Genomic DNA, 14,306 nt, shown 5'->3' on the forward strand with positions numbered 1-14,306 from the left:
GATGGGAAACTAACCGCTATTATTGGGGAATCCCTATTAAGTCCCCCTTATCGGCGTCCTCCTCCGCCTCAGTCACCTGACTGAGACGGAGGGGACGCCGACGCGCCAGGGTCAGGGTGACACAGGTAAGAGAAATAATTAAAATGAATCCAGTCAAGTCACATGTATGCAGGCTACACAATTACAGATTATTAATATAGAACAATTTTATTTTAGTTGCTGGGTGTTCCAGCGGGGCCAGTGGTTACGATGCTGCAGCTGAGCAGCCGTCTGGCCCCAGCGTCTCCACGGCACGCGGCTCTCAACCCTCAAGCAGTGGACGCGTCCTCACCGATGCAGTCCTTGAAATGCAGAGGGAAGTCAGTAGTTCAATCAGAGAGGTGGCCAAGGAGTTGGGCGAAATCAAGATCGCCCTGACTGAAATAAACTGCACGATGAGGGAATTCTTAAATAAATAATATTTTCCACACCTCTTTTTCTTTACAAGCGACGCATCACTTCCAAACGCTGGCGCACAGCAGCAGCAAATGGCTCAAATGCGTGGGGATGGGGTTCAGGGTCGGGGCCAACACAGCAATCAGCGCCAGGGGGTAGAGGCACGTTTTTAAGCTGTGCCACATTGTGTAGCACAGCACATCCCAGCACGATGTGGCACACACTGTCACTTTCACGTGTTTCTTCCATCTGCCGACGGTGTCGCCGTTTCTCATTTCACCCGTTTTGTGCGTACGTCTGGGTCAGAGCTTGCGTGAAGGACCGCACATTTTCCCGTCAAGTTTGCTTTTTATAAATCTCAACTATTGCGTAGAGAGTGGCGTACGCCTTCTTTTGTGCGTACGCAACGTTTATAAATGAGGCCCCTGGTCAAGCTGAAGGTCTTGGCTTCACAAAACCAAGAGGTTCATAGAATAGCAGAGGTTAAATTTGAATGTTCCTTGAGCCAGACGTTTTTGCCATTCAAGCAGTGCTGATAAACTCTGTTAAGATTAGAACAAAACTAAAGACAAAGAAGCAACCATAGCAGAGTTTGACTGTCTTTGGAAACTAACTGGACTGCAATTGGTGTGCAGGTAGTCCTTCATGACATATCCTGAAGACAGTAGTCAAACGTTTTCACCAGGTTCACAAAACATGTTGGGATCAAATGTGCAAACTTCGCTTGAAGGTCCCACCAAAAGGAGGAAGCTGATCCAGTGTTTCATTGCCAGACTGGAACCCAAACCGTTCCTCCCACTTCTGAAAATTGACAATTAACTGGATTCTCTTCTCCAGTATTCCAGCACAGACCTGGCTTCAGTGTCAAAGGTGTCAGCCAAGGCATTCTTACAATTCCTCTAGCCCTAAAAAAACAACTCAGGACAGACGTCATCCAATTTTCCTGCCTGATGTGTTGTAATAGCGTTCAGTGATTTGCAAATGTGAAATTAAGAAATATGAAACCTGGTTAAAAAAAAAACTTTAAAATCCAACATTTTCACTTGCCTTGTTTTCAAATTTTACACTTCAGACAAAAAGACAATTATATTTACATCGTTTTTCATTGATTAATTCTTTTCAACAATTTGATGTGAATTACATGTTTCATCTCTTGACTTGGGTTTCAAGCAACATGCATTTTTATGTTTTTGAGCTTTTAATGTGTAATAATGATGCTTCAAATTTACTGATCATTAGATGGAACAGTGGAGCTTCAATAAACTGAAACAGATAAAGGTTTTTGCATTAAACTAGTTTAATTTTGCCCTGCTCTGGAAAATGGTTACCATGGAATGAAAATTGTGTGGTTTAATTGGTTTTGTTTTTTTTGTTTATAAAATTACATCTAAACACTTTGATTTTGTTTCAGAACCACACTTTTAAAAGATGTTATGTTATTTGAAAACAGAAGGAAATGTCTATGTTGATCTTATTTTTGCCATTTTTTCTTAAATTTGCATTTCGTTACTTTAAGATCAAATACCTTTTTTGATACCTTTTTGCTGTTGTATACATATTTTTGTTTACTTCTAATTTTTATTCTAAATCTAAATCATTAACTGCTTATAGATCATAGGTAAAACGTTTTCCTCTGTAACCCTTGTGCTATCCTAGGCACTTTACCATTGGGAGTTGGGTCATCTAGACCCACTAGACAGTGCTCTGAACCTTTTTTCTTCAATGATTTGTGAACCTCACTGGTGTCCATGGATTACATGAAATCTTTCCAACTTTATCCACCTTTGTCATGGTAGGAATAACACGTCTATGTAAGGGTGGGGTCATCTAAGATAGCACAAGGGTTAAATGAAGGCTGTTCTGATTTCCTTGAACAGCTATTCTCCATTTCCCTTTATAGGACAGACTTGATATTTCTTTTAGAAAAACGGAAGGTGCATCACAAACCACTCTGTCAGTGAATCAACCACTATGTTATTTACAGTAAATCATTTCCGTCCTGTTTTCCAAGTTAGAGGAAGGGTGTTTACTGGTGCTAATCTAACTTCCTGCATTTTGCCCAGATATGCATGGCTGCATGTTTTCAACTTTCCTAGTGTCATATTTCATGTGTAAGAAGAGGCGGGCTTATTTGTAAACTATGATCTTTAATCAAACATGAAAAAAAACGATATGCTGTTGTGCATCAGAAAATGCTGAACTGAACATTTCATCATTTGTCACTAGTGAGTAGTATGTGAAACCACACGATAATAAAAATGAAGGTGAAACTGCTCCGCAGTTTTCAGTTGTTGCTTTTTTTTACATTCAGATTAACCCTTGTGCTATCCTAGGCACTTTACCATTGGGAGTTGGGTCATTTAGACCCACTAGACAGTGCTCTGAACCTTTTTTCTTCAATGATTTGTGATCTTCACTGGTATCCATGGATTACATGAAATCTTTCCACCTTTATCCACCTTTGTCATGGTAGGAAGAACACGTCAATGTAAGGGTGGGGTCATAGGATAGCACAAGGGTTAAAAGAATCCTAAGTTTGACTGACCAAAGGTAAGCTGCTTGAATGGTTTTGCTCCCTATTTCTATCATAAACAGTCCAGAGGTTAAAAGTTAAACCAAGGACTAAGAACAAAACAATAAAATCATTCTTAATGTTTCCTTTTTTTTTTCCTTTTTTTTTTACAGATGAATGTAACACAGACGAAAGCTTTTAGTTTATGGGTTAATGTCTAAAGCTTGCCATTTTTGACATCTCTGATAGCACCCCAAACATCAAACATGAACACATCCGGGAAAGCAAAATCCCCCAGAACTGAATCCAACGCTTCAGCAAAGTCGTCCGGACTCTTCTTGTCCTTGCCTGCTTCCACAATGGTGGTTGCTGCAAAGAGAAAAGAACATGTGGAAACATTTTTGTCATCTTTTAATAATATTTAGTGGAACATAGTCAAATATAGTACAGAATATGTTCTCAAATTTGCAAATTAAATGAGATTTTAAAAAAGCTGTGCAAGAATGCACTATAGAGCATTTTTTAATTACTGCAAATCAGGAAAGAAGAAGTTCTACCTTTTTTTTAAATCAATTAAAAAAGTGAAACTTTTCTTTACTAAAAATAAGCGTTATGTCTTAATTAAAATATATCAAGCTGCTATTTTTTTTATCATTTGGATGATTACAATTTAAAAGTAATTGACAAACACAATCCCTGTCCGTTAAATTTGAATTTTGTAAGTTTCAGTCAATTTGAAAAGAAAAAGTTATGTTTTAAATAGAAATATTAAATAGATTGAAATCTTTCAAACCTTATTTCTTGTAATTTTTATGTTTATTTCTCACATTTGTGCTAAAAACATCCTTTTTTGATTGGTTGGATACGATATTCTGGTTTTCTGAAACACATTTTAGGTATCTTTTATTCATATGAGTAAAATAAAATATTACAATCTAAATGTCATAATTATATATTAAATATGAACTTCACTTTTTGATTTGACTCACAAATAACATTCGAATTTTTAATGAAATCATAATTTTTTGAGAAGGTTCAAGCATCCCACTACTTTGTAAAATAATTCAATCTCAGTAGGATTTTTGAATGTATGTATGTATGTAACATTAATTGAAAAGAAAGATGAATGCAACTGCTATCTGTTAAACTTGCACCAAAAATAAATAAATTGGATCGCAGTGATCAGTTTTTTATTATTAAGAAGTCCACTGCATGGCTTGAAGAATATATGATGTGATATCAAAATATTTCAAAATGCTCTAATTTCTGCAGTAATATTAAATACATTTAGTCCCCAGGATTCCAGTCAAAATGTGCTTGCTAAACTAGATGCTCAGTATCTTGAAAAAAATATGGTTCAGCTTGGAGTTCAGGCATTTGTCATTAGCATAGCCTATTTTAGTCTGTCGTCTTTCTTTAAATGAAACCAGAATGTTGTCCTGCTTCAACAGAGCAAAAAAAGTATTAGTTAAACAGCTATATCAGATATCTTGCAAATAATTTCACGGACGGTGAATGAACCAAATGTCATTCAGAAATGTTTAGAAGGCTGTGAAGGGACAAACGCAAAGTCACTGTATAGTAAAAACCTTCTGGCATTCATTTTTCCTCTTGGGAAGATAACTATACCAAAACTCTTTTAAACTATTTTGCCCCAAAAGGATAAAAATCTTTAAAAATGTAACCCGTTTTGTTAGTATTTACACGTTGTGTTTTTTCTGCCTTAAACTTATTATAATAGAACTTCTTCTCCAGTTTGTGTATAAAAAAACACAAATGGTTGTGAGTTTATAAGCTAAATACAAAATATACTCATGCAGGGTTCAGAAGTAAAACTATTTACTTAAAGATCCACTTCGATCATTTTTGATCTATTGTAAAAGCATTCCTAGTGGTCTTTCAACTTTGATTGTGCTGTTTTTAGCCAAAATTTTAAAAAAAATCTGTGTTCAGGTCGCAGTTTCTAGAGTGGCAGGAGTTCATTAAAAATTTGCCTCTGAACAACCCCGCCCCCCTTCCCTTCTTCAATGCCGAGAGCTCTAAGCACAGAGCTTGTGGCCCACCCAGCGTATTTTTACCTGGTCCTGATTCACAGCAATTGAATCGGTCAGTTTAAAAGGGGCCCAAGTCCAAAAGGTTTGTTTTTCCAGGAAATTATTTTAATTGCATAGCTTAAAGGGAGGCTACACCAAATGGTTAAAACTTTACCCACAGTTAGCACCAGTTCATAGCTTACGAATGCTATTATATGAAGCACCTCACTTTAATTGTTTCAGAGGACCAGCAAACTAAAGTCTCTGGACTTGGGCCCTTCTTGAATTAAACAGGGGCGCTGACATATTGGATAACTAGTGCTGCCATCTATGCGATAAAGCAAATCCCATGCAAGAGAGGCCCAAGTCCAGGAATTTGCATTAATGCATGTTAAATGTCAAGCATAGTCAATACATTACAACAGACTTGGGACTTTTTCGCACATAATCAGATAGCTTTTCCCTTGAAGACCATAGAACATAAAATATCTCTATTTTGAAAAATTGTGGACTTGGGCCCCTTTTGAACTAACCGATTCAATTTGAATGAAGAAATACTTAAAACTGTAAATCTGAGCTTAATTTTCAAATATATGTCTTCCATCATCAGAAAAAAGCCACAAGAACATGTTAAAAACACCAAAAACACAGTTTTCATTGGCATAGGCCCCACGGGATTTGTTATTCTCACTTAAAATCTTTGCTTTTACTCTGTGCATTTGTGCCAGGTGACGGTAAGAGGCAAAGTCTGTTCTCTGATGAAAAAATTCTGCGGGTGGGCTTACCTAGCTCCACGTCTCTGATACCCATGTAGCTTTCCAGCAGGTCATCCACTTTTTTGGTGGCTTGCTCTTCAAACTCGTTCTGCTGCCAGAACAAAGACAGAAACACTGAGGTGGTTGTATACATAAGAGGACGGCAATCCTAGCCTTTGCCTTTGCTAATATGCGTGAAGTCCAATAATGATACAAGCTGTGTCATGTTGTTTCATACCAATACACAGCATGAATCTGTGATTACAAAGAGATACTGAAGATCTGTTAGCTGTGAAGCTGCATTTAAGTTTTATGGAGCAAAATTTTGGAACAGTCTTCATGATGATATTAGAAAAGCATCTGCTCTGTCAACATTCAGCTTCCCTCTAAAAACTATACTCTTTTTTAGCTCCATGTATGGGAACATTTTATACGTTTCTATTGTTGTTATTTCCCCTCATTTATTTGATTCTTAGCTATTCTTTGTGAATTTGCAGTTTCCATCTATCCATCTTCAGAACCCACTTTATCCCTTTATCTCTCTGTATCCTGTGGGGTTGCTGGAGCCTATCTCAGCTACCGCTGGGCAAAAGTCAGGTATACCCTGAACTGGTTGACAGTCTGCTGCAGAGCCACACACACCATAGCAATTTAGATTTATCAATTGAACCTATGAGGCAGATTTGTGGACTGTGGGAAGAAGCTGGAGAAAACCCACACATGCATGGGGAGAACATGCATGGGATTTAAACCAGGATCTTCTTTCTGTGAGGAAAAAGTGCTACCCACTACACCACAGTGCAGCGCAACATTTTAGTTTAGGCTGGAATTATAATGTGTTAATCCTAGTTTTAATGCATCCCTTTTTTGTAAAGCTCTTTGAATTACCTTGTGCTGATCTGTGCTACAATAATCCCACCATGGCTTGTGTGTATTACAGTAACTGAGTTCCATCTTTAAACACAACTGTTTTCGACTTCAATTTTGTGAAGTAATGCTGTGCACGATTTACATAAAATAAAATAAACATAAACTGCTTCCAGTAAATAATTTAGACTCAGATTTAGGTTAGATCTCTAAACTATGTGACTTCGGTCAGAAAAAGGGCCAACAGATCAAAATCAAGTAAACTGATACAATGCAAGGTCTAAAAAAACTGAAACTTGCTTCCTTGGGAAGGAAACATTCCAGTAAGCTTTGAGCAACAGGGTACGTGAGAGTATCAAATCACTCCTGAGAATCTCACCACTTCTTGAACTGTGGCAGCTCCCTTTGAGCGAAGTCGCAGCGTCTCCCTCCCGTTCGCCATCTTGCCTTCATTGGATTTTGGCGCCTTGGTCCTCATTCCAATCATATCTAAACACAAATCCAGGGCAGCTGTCAACAATTCACTTTGTGCTGTGATGGCACATTGTTTATAGTGGATCACCGTTATCCACCCTCAAGTCTAATCTCCTTTTGTTAAGTCTTTTTGCGTGTTTTCAACCATACTTTCCGGTTGAAAACTATTAACATTTCTTTCTATCATTTCCAATGGAGACCTGCTGCTAACATTCCCCTAAATTCCCCCTCTCTGCACGTCACATTCTAGAAAGAGAGCAAAGCAGAGACCATATGTCGCATTCTCCTTTCAGGGTGTATAGTTTTGTTTCATAGGTTAGTAAACCAGAAACCGCAAAAGAAAAAGCATTTTTGGCACCTGAGCTCAAAAAGGGTGAACATTACTAAGTTGTTTCAAATTGTAAAGTAATTTCCTCTATATTTATTGCTCCATTATCTGTTGCTGCTCGTTTTTAATGCAAGTATGAGTAATGTCTGCTTTAAAAAGAGGGAAACAAGAATTTAAATGTTTTAGAATTTGAGGAAAATTTCAGAAGGGTCAAAGGAATCCAACATCAAAACAGCTTTAGGAGGGAATTGGTCATTTATTGTTGAATTGTTATTTAGCTGTTTATTTACTTTTACAGGTAAGCATTCTATTTTTGGTGAAAAGAAAAGTTTGTTTTGATTATTTTCTAAACTTAATGTTTGGAAACAAACTAACTTCTTTCTGATTTGGAATCTGAAATTACTGTCAGATATTCAGTGGTAGGTAAGACACTGCAAAGTTTCTCAAAGGAATATTTTGTGATTTTTTTTTTTGCAAAAAGAAGGGCCAGGGTACTACGGTGGCCTGGAAGGGTCACAACAACTTTAGATTTCGCAACACAACACAAAATAAAACAATTTGTCACAACACAAAAAAAAGTAATTCACAACACGAAACAATTAACTTAAACCACGAAAAAATAATTCACAACACAAAACAATAGCTCACAGCACAACATAAAAACTCACATCACAACACAACACAATAGCTCACAACACAACACGATAACTCACAACACAACACGATAACTCACAACACTTTAACTCACAACACAACTCAGAACACCATAATACACAAAACAATAACTCACAACACAACACTGCAACTCAAAACGGAAGTATACCTGCAACGGAAGTTGATCTGCTTTTATTCTGAATTTTCCACTGTTGTGGTAGTATCAAGGAAAAAGTGCTGACGAGTCTTCATTACCAGCTCATATAAATGTAGACGTTGATTCATTTTTAACCCTTGTGCTATCTTAGATGACCCCACCCTTACATTGACGTGTTCTCCCTACCATGACAAAGGTGGATAAAGGTGGAAAGATTTCATGTAATCCATGGACACCAGTGAAGATCACAAATCATTGAAGAAAAGGGTTCAGAGCACTGTCTAGTGGGTCTAGATGACCCAACTCCCAATGTTAAAGTGCCTAGGATAGCACAAGGGTTACGAGATTATTGATTTTTACAGAATGGTCTTTTCTCTGAACTTGCACTTTGTTGACGGCCCCTTGGCAGCCGACTTGCTGCCATTTCCTGCACTTACAGCTCGAAAAGAACATTTTTCACTAAAAGGCAGAAAAACAATCTTTTTTCTTTTGAAATGCATTTGTAGTTCACTCTTTGTGTTTCTACAAAATGATTGAGATACTTGCTATCACATTTGAACGTTTATCAGAAGTTATTAAGGCCGCATGTCAGAATCTGTGAATATTTTTCAAACTTTACCAAACGGATATTTTTCTTATTTTCATAGCGCCAATAATGAAAAAAAGTCCCCTAATTTTATTGCTGTTCGTAGTTTCCCCTCTCTGATTATTGTCGGACAGTGAGCCTTCAAAAAGGGTCACAGAGACACAGAATTGTAGTGTGTTATTTTTTGTTGTGTTGCGAAATCTAAAGTGTTGTGACCCTTCTGGGCCACCGTACCAGAGGGAGGTCAAATACCAGGACACAGACAGAAAACCAAAAAGCATGTTTCCAGTGAGCATCCAATACGTGACTTTAAAAATACAGAATGTTTATTTTAGAATTAAACAAAAAGAACCTCATGAAAGTTTGCATTAAAACAAAAACAACACAAATCATCGACAAGACCAAGCATAAACTATTAAATCCTCAACAAAAATGTTTGGACAGAACAATAGGATCATTTGGATTAAATATTAACATGTTTTTTGAAACCGACAACAATGTGTTTGTCTTTGTCTGCATCTCTAAGCCCTTTACCGTCTTGTTCTCACCTCGGACTAAACAAGGCGTCCTATTGGAGAAGTGTCATCTGAAGAATAGTGTCCACAGAGTGTTAAAGGTTTGACGGTTTATAGTAATAACTTTTCTGTAAGTGTTTTGACTCACTTTTAGGGCTGCCTGGTTGAAAGATAAGACTTTGGACGTGGAGGGAAATGGAAATTCTAGTCAAAGAGGCTTTGTGTGTGCTGGTTGAGGATGTATTATCTATTTCAGAAGTAGGCAAATGTGTACTTCCTGTTATTTCATCACTACTTAGCAGTGTTTTGATATCCTTGTTCCAGACTGAATCCCCAAATGTTTTCGTTTTGTCATTCAGAGTGATGTAAATGGTTGCAAGTAGAGCAATTTCAGTAGTTCTAGTTGTATCTCAGAGTGCAAAAGCTGATAGGAATTGACCGCTCAGATAAACAGATGGATGCATCAAGGACATTTTCCACTGATAAGAGCAGAGTTTTCTGTTCTGCTCACCAAAAGCCTTTTTGGGTTCAACAAGGCGGAGGGTGAAGGGTATGCTTCTCGGTTGCTCTTTTAACATCTTAGCCACCTCATAGTGTCGACAGCCTACAATGCTTTGGTCATTGATGGCTTCAATGTGATCACCAACACATACTGTCTTCAGCTGGTCTATGGTGCTGCCTTCCTTTATCCTCTGGGGGACAAAAAGGGAAAGTTAGTTTCAAGACTATGGTACAAGCCAAGAAAATTTGAAGATACTTGGAATTTTCTTTCATAGTTTATCTTTCACCGAATTTTCTTTTGTAAACCATCCTTCCATTTTGTTTTCTAAAATGGACCCTTTGGGGGTCACGGGGATGCTGGAGCCTATGCCAGCCACTGATGGGCAAAGACGGGATACACTGGAATGGTTAGCCAGTCTGTCACAGGGCCCTGAATTACTACATTAACTTAAAAAATAAACTGTGTGTAAATTATCATAGTTATTTAAAATGTGTCCCAGTCGAAGTCATCCAAGCTTCCTGTTACTGTAATCAATCATTTATGAGCCTGTCTGCACAAAAGCTTTTAAATCTTTAAACAGCTTGCTTTCATCTCAAAGATTAGTCTGACTCTCTAGAGATTGGAGTTATTTTACTCTTGACTATTTTTGGAGCTCTGCAACAGACTGGCAAACTTGTACGAGGTGTACCCCGCACTCGCCCAACAGTAGCTCGGATAGGCTCCAGCAATCCTGTGATCCCCAAAGGGACTAAGCAGGTTCAGAGAATGGATACATGGAATTTTGTGATCCTTTTTATGTTCTGCATCATCTCTCCTTCACCTTAATGAAAGCATATCCAGCTCCATTGTCTGTGATGGTAAGACCCAGTGCGTCTTCTGTCTTTGTCACCTCCACTTCTTTTGTCTCCCCCCTGACATGGGCAAAGATGAAGTCCTCCAGTCCGATCTGTCCCCCCAGTAGCTTCTGCATGTCCACTTTATGGGAGTTTAGGGTACAGAAAAGGATCTGGACAGAACAGAATTGGTCCTGATTTCTACTGAAATCCACAAAATGTGTGATTTTTGACTGAAATGACTACATCAGAAAAACAATTTAAACATTTTTAAAGTATATAAAATTTTCAAAAAGACATTCTGTCAAAATCCCTCTAATTACTAAAAATAGTACTGTATTTTTTAATATTTTAGCAGCAGAATTAAATCTGCGAATGTTCACGACGAAAAGACGAATACATTACACATAATATAAAAAATATATTCACATCCTTAATGTTTCTTTTAAATGTTTCTCTTAATGTTTTATGAAAAGCACTTTGAATTATCTTTCTACGCGAAATGGCTGTTCAAATTGTCTTACTTTGCCTAAAAGGTAATGATTTTTTATATAACACTGCAACATCAATTTATTTATCATAAAACCCGGAAGCAGGATTTTACAACCCATGCAGTATAGACATTGAACAGTAGAGGGCGGTAGAGTTTGATGCTAAGAATTCAAGTGGCCCTTCTATATAAAATGAGCTCATTTAATTTTGGTGTGTATTCTAAAAGTTTTAGCCCAAAATAAATATAAAATACAACAAAACAATACTCATGATCAAACTATAATTGATTAATAATTTAAACTATATTAATATATATTTTTTTGAAATTAACTTCTTTACACTTTTTAGGTCAGTGCTTTTTCTCACATAAACAATGTTTTTATTTTATGTTGTGCAATCCAAAGAAAATAAACAGACCTGTCTATAAGAAACCTGTTATGCTGCAGTCAGTATAAAGTTCAAGTCTTGTGTGATAATAAGGTAATCAAAGATAACATATGTGACCTGTTATCGTGAAGCATTTCCTTTATAGTAAGGTTTTTGGCAAGTACAGCAGCAACAGTCTGCAGTTCAAGGTCTTCGTCATTTGATTTAACAGTAAATCGATACCTTTGCCATTGTTCAGCCTGTAGAGGTCAAGCAAACAGCTGCACTCCTCACTATCACCTCTTAACTGCTTGATAGTTCCAACTATTGGACATTAGTCTGCAAAAAGTTCAAGGCCAGGCAGTTTTACTGAATTATAGACTAACTCAGCCAACTATCTGAATCCATTTTAGTGAAAACCTATCAAATTATTGAATGTTTTGTTTGAAATCAGTTTCACTAGTTTCTCTTTTTTTTTCTTTCTGAGCTGTACGATCTTTTTCAACACTGTGAAAAACCCAAACTATGTCAGGCAGGAAAGCACAGCTTTTGTTCATGTTTCCTCATGTTGGGATGCAAATCTCCACTAGTTGCAATCCTGATGTTCTGTGATCATTCCTGTTTGTTGCAACAGGTGCTTTTCCTAGATAGAATGTCAAACATTTCAACTTTAACATCAGAAGAAGAAGAACATCAGACCAGCAGCTTCCAGTAAGAAAAACAAGACAGCCTAGTGACGCAGAGAATTTGCTGATTTACCGTGCAAAATATTAACAAGTGCTGTAACATCCTGTGTGGTTGCATAGGACTCAAGTTTATTTATTTTACATCTTGTGTAACTAAGTAACTCCAGTATAAAAAAATGTGTTGGGCATTTGCTAGACAAAATCAAAAATCCTTGTTTCCTTTGAGAAAAATCTCACTTTGTCTGTTTGTCCTGCCCGTGCAAAAACAGCAGAAAAACAAAAGGTTTCAGGATGGCCTCCAGTGCTGATAAGAACTTGATTAGTCCAGAGGTGCACAGATCAATCTATTGTACCCAAACATAATAAAGATGGCCTAATTCCCAAATTTTCTTTTGCAACTACTGCCAGCAATTCTGCACATATCCACCTATAAATGCCTTCAAAAATATTAAAAACTGCTCCAAACTTTACACAGAATTCTTTTTGATATTTTACCATACAACAGAGTCCTTGAAGGTTTGGTTCAAAGATCTAGTCTCAAGGACTCAGGATTTATAAGCTGCTGTAGTAAGATTGAACACAAGGCTGGTTGATATCTTCAAATCAAGCTACAATAAAGAAGAAAAAAAGGATGATAATATCGATTTGTGTTGACTTCTGATGCAGAATGATGCAGATGAAGTGGAAATGTTGGAAATATTTCAGGCATCATAATAGGTTAAATTACATTAGAATTTTTTTTTATTTCACAATTATTAACATTTAAAAACAATACGATTTTAATCAATGTCTTTAGTTATCTGTATTATCTTTATAGATTTTATTTGTAGGATTTGATTTAGTGTCTAATGTATGTTTACTAAAAATAAAATATTATCTCATTGATTATTTCTACTATTGACTTTTGTTTCATGAGTGCAAAGTCTGACCGGCTGCAGGAAGAACAAATGATTTAAAAGAGTGCATCATGGAAAAACAAGGCCTCGTTTGGAACATTTTCACGTGTCTAATTTTGGCAACTTCTGGACCAACAAAATTGACCTTCAGCCATATGTAAATTCTTACACATTTTCCATCAAATTGAAAACCTGTCTGTAGTCATGTGTCATTTATACCTCTGAGGGGGAGATGTTAAACACCTCTGCGATCTTGGCATACAGCTCTTTGACATTGGTAAATCCGTGGATGCGGCCTGTTGGGCTCCCATGAGCCAGCTGGGTGTGGAAGATAAGCCTGGGTCTCAGGTATTCTGCTGGTCCTGGTGGTGGTGGTGGTGAAGGAGGAGGAGGAAGAGGAGGCGCTGTAGGTTCCATACACCCCTGATTTTGGTGGTGGACATTCTGCTCCTTGGTGGTCTCTGCCCCTGTTTCCTTAGAGTCCTTGGGGCTCACAGCCTCCCCGTTCTGCATTGACTCCTGTTCAGGTTAGGTCCACCACTGGAAGCCTTGCTGGTGCACTTCTTTGACAAAAAACAGGAATAGTGTCCTTTCCCAAACCTACCAGACCATACACTGAGTTAACCAACTGCCTGGAGCTTTGGGGTGAAAAACAGATAAATTAATAATGAGTGTAGCTTGGTAATATCAGCTGCCAGGTAGAAACCCAACACCATTCAAGTCAGCGTTTGCATGTGTTAAACCTGAACCTTTAGCAACTCATGCAGAGAGAACACAAATAAAACACAGAGCCTGTATTCTTGTCTGGTCAGAAACTTTGCCCAATGTCAACAAGTAACAACACATTCCATATACAAAATCTCTCTATTTACAGTCAGGCTGTTTATTTAAATATAGAGCACATGAGCGAAATGACACTGGTCGTCCGCAGACAGCGTCCCAGTGTTGGTCGTAATACGATACCCTTGGGTAGACAGCAAACAGCCTCTACTGCCGGGACTCATTGAATGAAAGAGGTTTTTGCGACGGTAACACTGACCGTTTTAACCGTGCTCAAAGAAATGCATGATGACAGTTAAAACCGATGAACAGATGTCGTTCGATGACATCAATTTAAGTTTTTCTTATCCTAAAGAGTTTTACAAAGGGTTTTTCTAATAATCTTTTTATTTTTACAAAAATAAAAATCCTAATTTTTACAAAATTAGGATTGCG

At 37.4% G+C, this 14,306-nt stretch overlaps 1 protein-coding gene across 1 annotated transcript; it reads right to left on the minus strand.

Moving 5' to 3' along the window:
* Positions 1-2,887: 2,887 nt before the first annotated feature.
* Positions 2,888-13,663, minus strand: gipc3 (GIPC PDZ domain containing family member 3). Its single transcript, XM_004067946.4, has 6 exons — positions 13,311-13,663; positions 10,639-10,824; positions 9,828-10,008; positions 6,982-7,091; positions 5,766-5,847; positions 2,888-3,316 (listed from the first exon to the last, which is right to left on the minus strand). The coding sequence occupies exons 1-6, from the start codon at positions 13,602-13,604 to the stop codon at positions 3,165-3,167; spliced, it is 1,005 nt and encodes a 334-aa protein (XP_004067994.3). The 5' UTR covers positions 13,605-13,663; the 3' UTR covers positions 2,888-3,164.
* Positions 13,664-14,306: the final 643 nt, after the last annotated feature.

Source organism: Oryzias latipes, chromosome 4, assembly GCF_002234675.1.
Source record: "Oryzias latipes chromosome 4, ASM223467v1".
Lineage (NCBI taxonomy): Eukaryota > Metazoa > Chordata > Actinopteri > Beloniformes > Adrianichthyidae > Oryzias > Oryzias latipes.